This window comes from Globicephala melas, chromosome 8, assembly GCF_963455315.2.
Source record: "Globicephala melas chromosome 8, mGloMel1.2, whole genome shotgun sequence".
In the NCBI taxonomy this organism is placed as follows: domain Eukaryota; kingdom Metazoa; phylum Chordata; class Mammalia; order Artiodactyla; family Delphinidae; genus Globicephala; species Globicephala melas.
In genome coordinates, this window is record NC_083321.1 from 48,206,964 (window position 1) to 48,219,158 (window position 12,195).

General features: G+C 50.8%; 1 protein-coding gene across 1 annotated transcript; it reads left to right on the forward strand.

Moving 5' to 3' along the window:
- The first annotated feature begins 285 nt into the window (after nt 1-285).
- HPX (hemopexin) lies at nt 286-9,388 on the forward strand. The gene is made up of 10 exons (XM_060303587.1): nt 286-465; nt 835-899; nt 998-1,069; nt 1,248-1,369; nt 2,977-3,124; nt 3,818-4,033; nt 4,297-4,404; nt 8,539-8,669; nt 8,750-8,912; nt 9,049-9,388. Exons 1-10 carry the CDS (start codon nt 383-385, stop codon nt 9,306-9,308), a joined length of 1,368 nt encoding a protein of 455 aa, XP_060159570.1. The 5' UTR covers nt 286-382; the 3' UTR covers nt 9,309-9,388.
- Nucleotides 9,389-12,195: the final 2,807 nt, after the last annotated feature.

A 12,195-nucleotide genomic window follows, 5' to 3' on the forward strand; every position in this document is an offset into this window, starting at 1 on the left:
CTCTTCTCTCCTCCTGCATTGTTGAGGTAAATCCAACCACAGAAATGTGGCCCTCAATCAATCTACCCCCTTTCCCGACCTTATGGGCACTCAGACCCATCACCAAGGTGAAGAGAGTCACAGTCGAACACCAGTGGGCTGGGCTAGTCACTGCTCAAAAGTCACTGAAGGGGGATGGCCCTCCTGCCGGGAAGAGTTAGTCTTGGACTCAGATTTCTGTCCAGACCCTGACCTTATTTGCACTGATGTAATCAGCCAATATTGGCATAGCCCTGAGAGATCTCATTCCCAGCAGGCTTGGAGGTGGGGTGGTGCTGCTGCCATGCCTATATAGGAGCTCATCCAGGGGCCCAGAACTGTCCTGTGGCCTCTCCAGCTCATCATGGCTCGGGCACTGGGAACACCAGTTGTACCGTGGTTGTTGGGCTTGTGCTGGTCTCTGGCTAACGCCCATCCTCTTTCTCTGTGAGTGAAGCCGGGGCTGGAGGAGGACCGGGCTCCAGATTAAGAGTGGGCTAGGGGGCTTCCCTGGTGGCGCAGTGGTGGAGCGTCCGCCTGTCAATGCGGGGCACACGGGTTCGTGCCCCGGTCCGGGAAGATCCCACATGCCGTGGAGCGGCTGGGCCCATGAGCCACGGCCGCTGAGCCTGCGCGTCCGGAGCCCATGCTCCGCAACGGGAGAGGCCACAACAGTGAGAGGCCCGCGTACCGCAAGAAAAAAAAAAAAAGAGTGGGCTAGGGTCAGTTTTTAGGTCTGGGGCAAGTCTGGGGTCAGGAGCTAAAGGAGAGGGATTGGACCCTGTGGAGCCAGACATCTCCGTGTCTTCTCTCTAGGGCTAATGCCCCTAGGCATGGAGCTGAACGTGGGAATGCAACCAAGTTGGACCCCGATGTGATCGGTGAGACCCTGACTTCCTGAGTCTATCTGTCTAGCTGTGTCTCTGCGCTGTATCATCTGACTGGCCTTTTATTTGCTATCGCCCCACCTCCTTCCCAGAACGCTGCTCGGATGGCTGGGGCTTTGATGCTACTACCCTGGATGAGAATGGGACTATGCTGTTTTTTAAAGGTAGGAGGGGCTGGGATTGGGGCATTTGGGACCTCAGACTTGGTCCCCTTCATCGAGGGTGTATCCATCTGCAGGAGATCGTAGGAATTATCTGAGAGTATCACCCATAGCTTCTTTGTAACTAGCTCAGTAGGCCAAAAGTTTGTTCCGTGTCCCTCAGTGAGTGTGCGTTTTGCAGGGGAGTTCGTGTGGAAGGGTCAAGACTGGACTCGGCAGTTAATCTCAGAGAGGTGGAAGGATGTCCCCGGCCCCGTGGATGCTGCATTCCGCCATGGTCATGACAGAGTCTTTCTGATCAAGGTACGGCTGGGCCAAGGTCACGGCCAGGCCAGGAAGTGCTGGAATCAACACTAGAGACCCTCCGCCAAGTGGCCCTGGCATGGAGCCCTTACCAACAGGTTCCAGGTTTCCTCCCCCTGCGCCTGCCTTTTCTGAGAAAGCTCAGGCTAGGGGAGTCGGTGTGCACGCGGGCCTGGGAAGCACAACAGCCAGTGGCTCTTCCTCAGTCCTAATCTGCGTCCACACCTCTCTGCTACTCCTCAATCTGTCCACCATCCTTTCCTTCCGGGAAATTTCTTCCCTTGCTTCCACGACCCTGCGTCAAGTCTTCTTCCTGTGGTTGCCAGGTTGTTCACAACACAGTGGTACCTGGCCGAGGGGCAAGTGGAGGATGAGATCCAGCCCACTGTGCTTGTCAAGTCCCAGGCCTTGGCCCAGCCTGTGTCTGCTCCTAGCACCTTCCCCTGACTCGCACAAGGATGCTGTGTGGTCGGGGCGGCCCTCGCTACCAGCTTTGTTTTCCCTTCTGCCTCTTTTCCTGCTCTTCTCAGGCTTCTCATCCTGGGCCACGCCTTGAATGTTTCTTGGGGATCCTCCCCAGCCCTTCCATACACCCTGCCTGGGTGATCTCAACCACTGCCACGGCTCTGAGTTCTCTCCACGTTGTGGACCCCAGATCTGGATCTCTCCCCGGAGCTCCAGACATCTCTTTCTGATTTCCAGGCTGACATCTTCAACTTAGACGTTCCGTAGGCACCTCAGATTCAGCATCCCCCAAACGGAGCTCAGTATCTTCTGTACAAATTCACCCCTCCTCCTGAGTTCCCTGTTTCAGCAAATGGTACCACCACGTGCTGATTCCTGCAAGCCAGGTGCACATGGGTCTTGAGACCTGGACCCTGGTTATCTCTACAGGTTTATCTCCTCCTCCACCACATTCACTGTGTGCCAGCCACATGAGCATGCTGTGTACATGCTACTCCCTCTGCTGATAACGCCCAGTCCACACTTGTCTACCTGGAATATTCCTGCTCAGTTTTTAACTCTTGGCCCAAATGCCTCCTCCTCTGTGCAGCCTTCCAGGAATTCTCTAGGTTGACTTAGGTATTCCCCCTTTATTCCCAGTGCACTTCACATGCCTCCACCTTGGGGCTCACATGGCTAGGATTGTAGGATCCTTTCTGCTTTTGTACAGTGAACTCCTTGAAGGCAGAGACAGAGTCTTGCCACCCCTTTATCCCCAGTGCCTCTCACAATGCCTGGCATATGGTAAGTCATTCAGCAACTGTTTCTTGAGTGAATAAATGAACAAATGAATGTATGAATGGATGGATGATTGCAGGATGACTATTTGTGGATGTGTTTGCCAAAACCAGTGGTATTGCAGATAATTGTGCCATGGGAGTATCTGGTTGTACATAGACAGTTGTGTGTGGTACAGTAACAGTGATGGGATTTGCACAAACTGAAGTTGTGCAAGGGGACAGCACACTGTTGTCCACAGATGGACTGAGAGTGTGTGGGACTGCAGAAGGATATTATGTAAGTGCAATAGATCAAAGATGTGTGGGACGGCAGAGTGGCAGTATCTGGCGTGCATACTAAAAATAGCATGTTTTTGCATGCAGGGGGACAGAGTCTGGGTATACCCTCATGATAAGAAGGAATATCCAAAGTTGCTCCAAGAGGAGTTTCCTGGAATCCCATCCCCAGTGGATGCAGCTGTGGAATGTCACAATGAAGAATGCAGAAATGAGGGTGTCTTGTTCTTCCAAGGTCAGTCCAGGCTGGAATAAGAGAGCCTGGGGTAGTGGTAGGTTGGTGGTTATAGAGGTAGTGGTAGGGATGGTGGTGGTGGTGGAACCACTATATGGTTTCCTGATGAAGGGAAGGAGTAGAGAAGCCAATTATGGTCTAGTGGTCAAGTAGGGGAAGGAGGGGAAGTCATCCTGGAGAAGGTAACTGGGTGTAATTCTGCTAAAAGTCCCTCATTGTCCCCCATGACCCTTAGGACAAATCTAGGTTCCTTAGTTTTACATACAAGGTTCTCCATGACCAAGTCCCTATTGATCCTCCAGCCTTGAGTCTCATCAAACGCTTACCTTGAACATGAAGCCCCAGAAACGCTATGCTGTTCCCTGTACACCCAATTTGCTTCATGCTTTAGACTTTCGTTTCTGGAGTTACATCTCCCCATCTTGTCTGCCTTGTAACTCCTCCTTCAGATTTTAGTTTAAGTATCACCTTCTCTGGAAAGCTTTCCCTGACTCGTCCCACCGCCCTTGCTGAGCTGATCACGTGTACTTTGCTGCTCCATTTTATTGTATGATTACTTTCCTCAACTGTTTCCCTGCTGGGCTGTGAGCTCCACGTGATGGGGACCATATCTGGTCCATCCTGGGGCCAGTACAAACACAAGGGAAGGCGCAGCCCGGCCTCACTGAATGCTTGTTGGTTGATTGGACAAAGGCAACCGCACGTGGTTCTGGGACTTCAATACAAAAACCAAAAAGGAACGACGTTCCTGGCAGGCTGTTGGCAACTGCTCTTCTGCCATGCGATGGCTCAGCCGCTACTACTGCTTCCGGGGTAACCAATTCCTGCGCTTCAACCCTGTCACGGGAATGGTGTTTCCTAAATACCCTCTGGATGTCCGAGACTACTTTATGCCCTGCCCTGGCAGAGGTGAGAAAGCCCAAGCCCTGGGACCTCCTGGAATTTGTCCACCTTCCCTGAGTTCGCGGACCCCATATAAGCCAGCTCCTACCTTCACCCTGTGGAATGACACCTTGGCCCTTGCCCTAGCTCCACTTCCATTCTGGCTCTCCCCAGCTGTCCTCATATGGGGACAACCTGCACCCCCAATAACCCCAGCCATCTCTTCCACCTCGGAACTCATTCTGACCTCTTGCCTTCCTGTGTTCCCCCTCACCCATTTCTCCCCCAAGGCCATGCACACGGGAATGCGACTCGCCATGGGGATAAACGCTGTAGCCCAGATCTAGTCTTGTCTGCACTGCTGTCTGACAAACACGGTGCCACCTATGCCTTCAGTGGTAAGAGATGCCCTCCAACTCCCCCATCTCTGCCCTCCATACCTCCCGTCTCTTTCACGTGTGTCTCCCATCTCTGGCACATTTCCTCCATTTTCATCACTGTGCCCCATATTTTGTCCCGTCGGCCCCCATCCTTACACGCTATCATGCCCCTTTTCGCCCCTCACTTCGTCCGATGCATATGGTTCAACCTGTCTCTCATCGCTGAGGCCTCTAGCTTCACCTGTCTGCCTCCCAGTACCATCTGTTGGTACATAGGGACCTCCTGGCCCCATGACTCCTCGTATTCTCTTTGCTCTTGCACGTCTCGCAGGGTCCTCTGGCCCTCCCCACCTTGAGCTTCTCATCAGGAGCTCCATCTTGTTCCAGGTGCCTGGTTCCTATGTGCAGGCCTCTGGGCACAGCATTACCTGGGGATGAGATGTTCCCATTGCTGAGAACCAGCCAACAACTGTTCAGTCCCTTAGACCTTTAGGCAATAGTTTCACCAGCCTGAAGAGATTTCTCCCCTGAGTGACCAGGAGAAACCCCTCTCCCCAGACCTGTGCCATTAAAAACCATCTGATGATACCTAAGGATGTTCTGGGGCTAGTCAGACAGGTAGTGATAAGTCTTGATCTATACTTGAGGACAGCTCCAAGAGAAGGAGTGACCTACCACATTACACTCAGCCTAAGATATATGTATGATCAGACACAAATGTAAAATAGTGGTGAGAATACAGAAGAGTGAAAATCCTTTCTTGCTCCTAATCCCTGAATAAATCTGATCAGATATGACTACGAAGCTATAATGAAAAACACACAGCTGCAAGGAGAGCATATGCCCACAGCAGGAATGCATGCTGTAATGAGAACGTGCCTCCGTGATGAAACACACACCTGTAGTGAAAAGGTAGACCTATGCTGAGAATATATGCCAGAGTAAGAACACAAAAGTGTCACAAGAACATGCAGCTATGGTGAGAGCGAGGCACCATGGGGAGGACACATACACAAAGCGAAATAGCAATGCTTACAGAGATAGAGAGATAAACAGACAGAGAGAGATATGGAGATAGAGACGCTAAGAAAATAGGGCCACAGGGACCACACAGAGATGTAGAGAGAACACCCAGCCATGGAGAGATCACGGAACCTCAAGACCATGTGTCCATAAGTAGAATGCAGCTGAATTCCTAAATCAGGAGTATTAGAGATGTTCTATAGCTGTTGAGAGAACATTGTTATGTTAAAAATACCCAGCTGAGGTGGGAACGCACTATCTTGGTGAAAACACCAGTGTGACCCAGCCACTCAGCACAGGGCTGGTCCTCTCCTCTCCCTTATTGATAAATCTCTTGTCTGTACCTCATAGCTGCTAATCCATTCTTTCTGTTTTGTCACTACTTCGGCTCGCACAGGGACCGTCACGCCCTCTCTACTTTCTCTCTAGTCAGGATCTTTCAGCCTCAGATCCGACTGATAACTGCCTCGGCTCTTTTTCCTACTTGGATTTCCAGAGAGAGGATGGGCCTGGCTCAGCCCATATTTTTATTCCAGACCACATTCGAGTGGCCGCTGGTCGGCCTCTGCATCGACTTCTAATGGACTGGGGGCTCAGCACTTACTTCCTCTGCACAAAATGCAGCGCAGCTCTGATTCTCCAAATAGGGGCCACGAGCAGGGTAGTTTCAGCAGGAGGGGAAGGTGGATATGTAGTTACTGTGACTTGCCCAGTTAATACCCATAAGGAGAACTTGTGGCTGCATTGGGAATACCAGCTATTTTTCGAGCACCGAAAAATAATCGAGCACCTGATAGGCACTGGGCATTTTTTCTAGGCACTGAGATACAGTCGTGAACATGGCAGATGAGACACCTGCCTTCAGAGAGCCTGCTAGACGGAGAGAGGACAGTAAAAAAGAGAAAGTGAAAGAGAATACTTTCAGGCAGTGTTAACAGCTGTGATGTGTTCTGGGAACATCAGAATGCTTCTTATTCTCAAATACCATTTGAAGCTAGAATAAATGAATGTATGAGTCGTTGATGTTTTAAAATATAAAATAAAAGAATGTTAAGTGTCCCCAGAAAGCTGTGAAGAAAATAAGACAGGATAATGGGATAGAGGTGAAGAGAATTAGGGGCCCCTTCACTGAAGAGACGATTTTTGAGCTGAGATTTCAGTGATCAAAAGGAATTAGCCACATAAAGCACTGGAGGAGAAGCATTTTAGGGAGGGTAGACAGCAAATACTTCGGGGAGGCAAGAAAGGAGGCCAGTGTGGCTGACACGCTGAGAAGGAGCCAGGTAAGTGGCTTGAAAAGAGGGAGGCAGGGGTCAGATGACATGGGCCTGGTAAGGATTTTCAACTGTAAAAGGAAGCCGGGAAGGGCTCTTGATCAGAGCTGTGATATGTTCTGGCTTATTTTTTTAAGCATCTGTCTTTTTATCTTACTTATTTATTTATTTAATTTATTTATGGCTGCGTTGGGTCTTCATTGCTGTGTGCTGGCTTTCTCTAGCTGGTGGCAAGCGGGGGCTACTCTTCGTTGTGGTGCGCAGGCTTCTCATTGCGGTGGCTTCTCTTGTGGCGGAGTACGGGTCCTAGGGTGCGCAGGCTTCAGCAGTTGTGGCACGCTGGCTTCAGAAGTTGTGGCTCGCGGGCTCTAGAGCGCAGGCTCAGTAGTTGTGGCGCACGGGCTTAGTTGCTCCGTGGCATGTGGGATCTTCCCGGACCAGGGCTCAAATCCGTGTCCCCTGCATTGGCAGGCGGATTCTTAACCACTGCGCCACCAGGGAAGCCCATGACTTATTTTTTTTAAAAGATCATCCTGGCTTCTTGTGGAATATAAGTCACAGAGGTACAATTGTGTAAGCAGGGAATCCAGCAAGGAGTTCTTGCAGCTGTCTGGATTAGAGGTGATGACAGCTTGCACTGGGATAACAGCAGCAGAGGTGGTGAGGGGTCATCGCGACGTATTTTGGAAGTCGGGCCCATAGCATTTAACCAATGCCTTGGATATTGATCGGAGTGGGGAAGGGGAAAGAGAGGTTTCAAGAATGACTTGGCTTGTAGGGACTGGGAGACTAGGTGACTGGTGGTTTCTTTTTCTAAAATTGGGGAAGACTAGGGAAGGAGACGTGTGTGTGTGTGTTTGGTGGGGGCAGAGATAAGTTTGGACACGTTGGGGTTCTGGTGTCTAATGGTTCCAAATGGACAGGTCAGGTAGGCAGCTGAGTTTGCGCCTGACACTCAAAGAAGCAGTCCATCAGATCCAAAGGGAACAGATCAAAAGTCATCAGTATATAGGTGGTGTTTAAAGCCCTGGACTAGGTGAAATCACCAGGAGAGTGAGTATAGATAGAGCAGAGGTCCAAACTGGGGGATTCCAGTAATAGATATCAGGCTGAAGAGGAGTCGGATAGTTAAGAAGAACCCTGGAAGAGTCTGGAATCACAGAGCCAAGATCCAAAAAAGATATTTAAAGAAGGGACCTGTGAGCAGTCAAATGCCACTGAGAGGTAGAGTAAGATGTAGACATTAGATTTGGCAAGTTGGAGGATACTAGTGACCTTGAAAAGAGAAATCTCAATGGCAAAGGGAAACAGGAATGTAAGTGAAGTGGGCTGAGGAAGCAAAGGTAAATGAGAGTTTAGACAATTCCTCTAATAAGTTGTTATGAAAAGGGGAGAGGAAAATTAGGGTGCTGGTCTGGCTACTCCCTCCGTATCCTACCATCTCAAGGGATTAGAGAACACAGCCAGCGTGAGAACGCCCAGGGGAAGCTTGCTGCGCTGCTTCCCTTTGAACTCCTGGCCACTGTCTCACTGTAGCATCTCTGCACACAGACATCTGAGATGCATAAGGAGACCCCACTGAACCCCATGACGGACGTTGGCCTTACCTGGCAACTTGGCCACTGTTCTCCAAGCTCGCCCTTCCATCAGGCCCCTACTGACTCCGATTCCAATTAGGTCACAATGCCCAACTTTGCCAACCAAGTCTTCCTCAGCTCCTCACATGGCCTCTTCCCTCTTGGCCTCTGGATGCATTCTTTCCTCCCTCTCGAGACTCACCCCTGCCTCTGTCACTTGCCTCTTCACTGCCTGGCCTTTTACCACCAGTACTAGAGGTACCTCTGCTACCCCACAGGATCCCACTACTGGCGTCTGGACACCAGCCAGGACGGGCGGCATAGCTGGCCCATTGAGCATCTGTGGCCCCATGGTCCTTCAACAGTGGATACTGCCTTTTCCTGGGATGATAAGCTCTATCTGATCCAGGTGTGTGTTGGGAGTGACGCATGAGGTGGAGACTGGGAAAATACCCAGCTCTGTGCTGATTAATGTCCTTTGTCCTCCAGGGCACCCAGGTATATATCTTCCTGACAAAGGGAGGCTATATCCTAGTAGATGGTTATCCAAAGCGGCTGGAGGAGGAATTCGGGAGCCCTCATGGGATCAACCTTGATACTGTGGATGCAGCCTTTACCTGTCCTGGGTCTTCTCGCCTCCACATCATGGCAGGTGAGGGGTGTCGGGCGCTGAGGGGGGGCCTGTTCTGCTACTTCTCCGTGGCACAGATCCCCGTCATGGCGTGAGAAGAGCCAGGTCAGGATCCCCATGACGTGGAAGCCATGTTATGTCCGGTGTTTCTTCCCAGGACGGCGGCTGTGGTGGCTGGACCTGAAGTTAGGAGCTCAAGCCACGTGGACAGAGCTTCCTTGGCCCCATGAAAAGGTTGACACGGCCCTGTGTACGGAAAAGTCTCTGGGCCCCAGCTCGTGTTCCGCCAATGGTCTCGGCTTGTACCTCGTCCAAGGCCCCAATTTGTACTGCTACGGAGACGTGGAGAAATTGAATGTGGCCAAGGCCCTTCCCCAGCCCCAGAAAGTAAACAGCCTCCTGGGTTGCCCTCACTGACAGCACTGCTGATGTGAGGCTGGCCCAGCTCCTTCTCCTGGTTTTCCTTACAATAAAGCCAGAGTGCTCCCTCGCTTGGATCAAAGGGCCCTGGTTGTGGAACAATCTCCCTTCTTTCTTTGAGTTGAGCAGCTCGTAACCTCTCTTTGGAGGCTCTTAAATAGGCTGTGGGAGACCAGGGAGGGGAGGGCTCAGGGACAGACCTCATTTCTGCACAGGTGATTCCTGAACCCCGGTCATAAACTGACTTCTTCCAGACTACTGAGACAGAGAGGGAAACAGAGGAACAAAAGTAGAGAAAGGAAGCCCTGTGTCTACCCAGCACGTAAGAGGCAGAGCAGGGACTCTGCCCCCACCTGCTAATAACTGACCACAGCTTGGCCCCAGGACATTGGGAAAATAGGGCTGGAGGCGGCTACGTTTGTGCAAAGTGGGTTGGCTCGGTGCTGCCACGGAGGGCCGCGGGGGCCCCCAAATTGTAGGTCCAGGGGGTTCAGGGAGCATCACTCCAGAAGACAAGTCTTTGGTTGCTATGAGTTAGGCATAACAAGTGGAATGAAAACACAGTGTTTTCACTCACCTGAGGCAAGCTGGGGAAAGGGGAGGAAGCCTGATTCGGGGGGGTGGCACCATGAAACACATTTGCAAAACGTCACACAGCCCTTGGGGGGTCCTGCTGGCTAAGTCCCCTGGGTATCTGCACCATCTAGGCCAGCAAATGTCGTCTGGGTGGAGGTTGCAGTGGTTTGTTCTTTTCAGGTCATAAGCTGACCAAGGCTTTAGGCTCCAAACTTACTGACAACCATTTGACTGGGGATTGGCCTGGACTATAGACAACTGGGTCTCAGGTGAGACCCTTTTCCTCCTCTACGTTTCCAACCCACCTGAGCTTGAAAGTTTGTTTGTTTTGGGCTCAAAAAAATAGCCTCAGACTCTAGCAGAGGGCCCTCATTCTGAGCTTCCATATCTTAGCCTCAGTGACTTCTTCCATAAAATGGGTATAATACTAGACACCTCCCAGTGACAATGAGTATGGATGGACTCAACCCATCTCTTGGATTCACTCCGGAAGGGGCCTGAAAGGATACCCACACTCTGGCCCATGGCCTCTCCTGGTTTAGGGTCAGCCCCTCCTGACCTGGTGGCCTCCTGCTCTTTCATGGGTAGAAGAGTAGATGGACAAGCTTTGCACTGGGAGGCCAGGCCATAGAGTGGCTCCCAATAGGCACCAGGCCCCTGCGGTTCAGTTGAATTGCCTGAGGTTCCTTGCCCAGCCTCAACAGCTAGGAAGGGAAGCAGGGGATGAACCTGGGCCCCTTAGATCAGGGTCCACCCAGCACTTGCGGTTGGCTGGGGCTGGGAACTAAGGTAGGGGCCAGGCACCAGGGCTGTGGGGTCCACTTCCAAGGAGTGTCTTGAGCTTTCTTTTCCAACCCGGAAGATGTCTGGATGGTTCTCCTCATGGGATGGCTGCTCCTCCTTCAGTCTGAGGGGTGGGAACAAGGCCAGAGTCTCAGTTCTGGGCCTTATTCAGTCCATGTGTCACCTATGGGGCCATCCCTGCATCATGTCAGGGAGGCTAGAGGTGTCTAAACAGTTATCCAGCAACTCTGCTGGATACTCAAGGTTAACTTCCTCCTCTCTATTGAGAAAGGAGAACTTAAGTCTCCTCTTTCTTCTCTTCTCCCATCTGCTCTGTTGCAGGGAAGCCTCTAGCTTGTGTCCAAGGACTCCAAGAAAAGGTCCAACTCATGCTTCTTCCGTCCATGCATTTAGTACCTCCTATGTTCAGGGCAGTGCATTTGATGCTGTGGACCATGTCTTCCTCCTTGAGTCTTTCCTCCCTTGGATTTCCTCCATGACATTACTCTCTCCTGATCGTCTCTTACTCTCTGTTTCTTCTCAGCTTTCCTCTTGGCCTTCTTTTCCTCTGCTGGCTTGCCAAATGCTGGCATTCCCAGAGTTCAATCCTCCATCCTTTTCTCTTCTCATCCTATATGCTCTTCCTGGGAATGTATTAGAACAATCCTGTTGAAGAAGGGTGTTGAGGAAGTCCTTGCCAGGACTAGCAACTGACTGATGAATTCCACTGGGATATAATATGTAGGAAGATTCTACTCCTTTGGACTTCCCAAATGATAACCACCACCCTGAAGAAAGAGGGTTTATTGGATCAACTACAAGAAAAATTACAATATCAAAGCAATATTTACATGTAGTGGTAGAAAAGGCTGCCTTTGCTCCAAAAGTGTCTTTGCCGCTAATTGAGTTGTAAGCTCTATTCTTCCCTACAGGTGATTTGGGTGCCAACTGCCTGGTAGTGCAGTTGTCCACCAGGCTGATCTAGCAAACCAAATAGCATAAAGCCAGTACTCTTGGTTAATGACTCTGGATGGATTTGCTTCTAATTCAAGTTTTTCCTGATAGGTCCAAGGTAATCATTTTAAAAGTTTGCTGCCTCAGAGGGACCCACATTGGTCAAAACCACACATAGCATCCGAGGTGGCTCATAGGCTATTGGTTGCTCTAGAAAGCATCAGAAGGGGGATGTGATACAATAGAGAAGGGATGGATGAAGGGCACAGGTTGACTCCCCACTGATCAGGAGGCTTTGCAGACCTAGGAGATCAGGGATTCAGGAAGATGGTGTGTGGGTCACACTGCACTGTATGTGAACTGCACACTTTACTTTTTTCATCTTAGCTAAGCAGACTCCTCTCCCCATCCTGACCATCCTATCTGCGAACCTCTGATTACCTGAAGAGACTTCCCTGGATACTGAAGCCATTCTGTTCAATGGGACTGGCAAGACAAGTATTCTGATGGGCTGCTTGTAAATGAGCAATATTTCTGGATTCTTTTCATTTGCTCAAGCAGAAATCCGGAA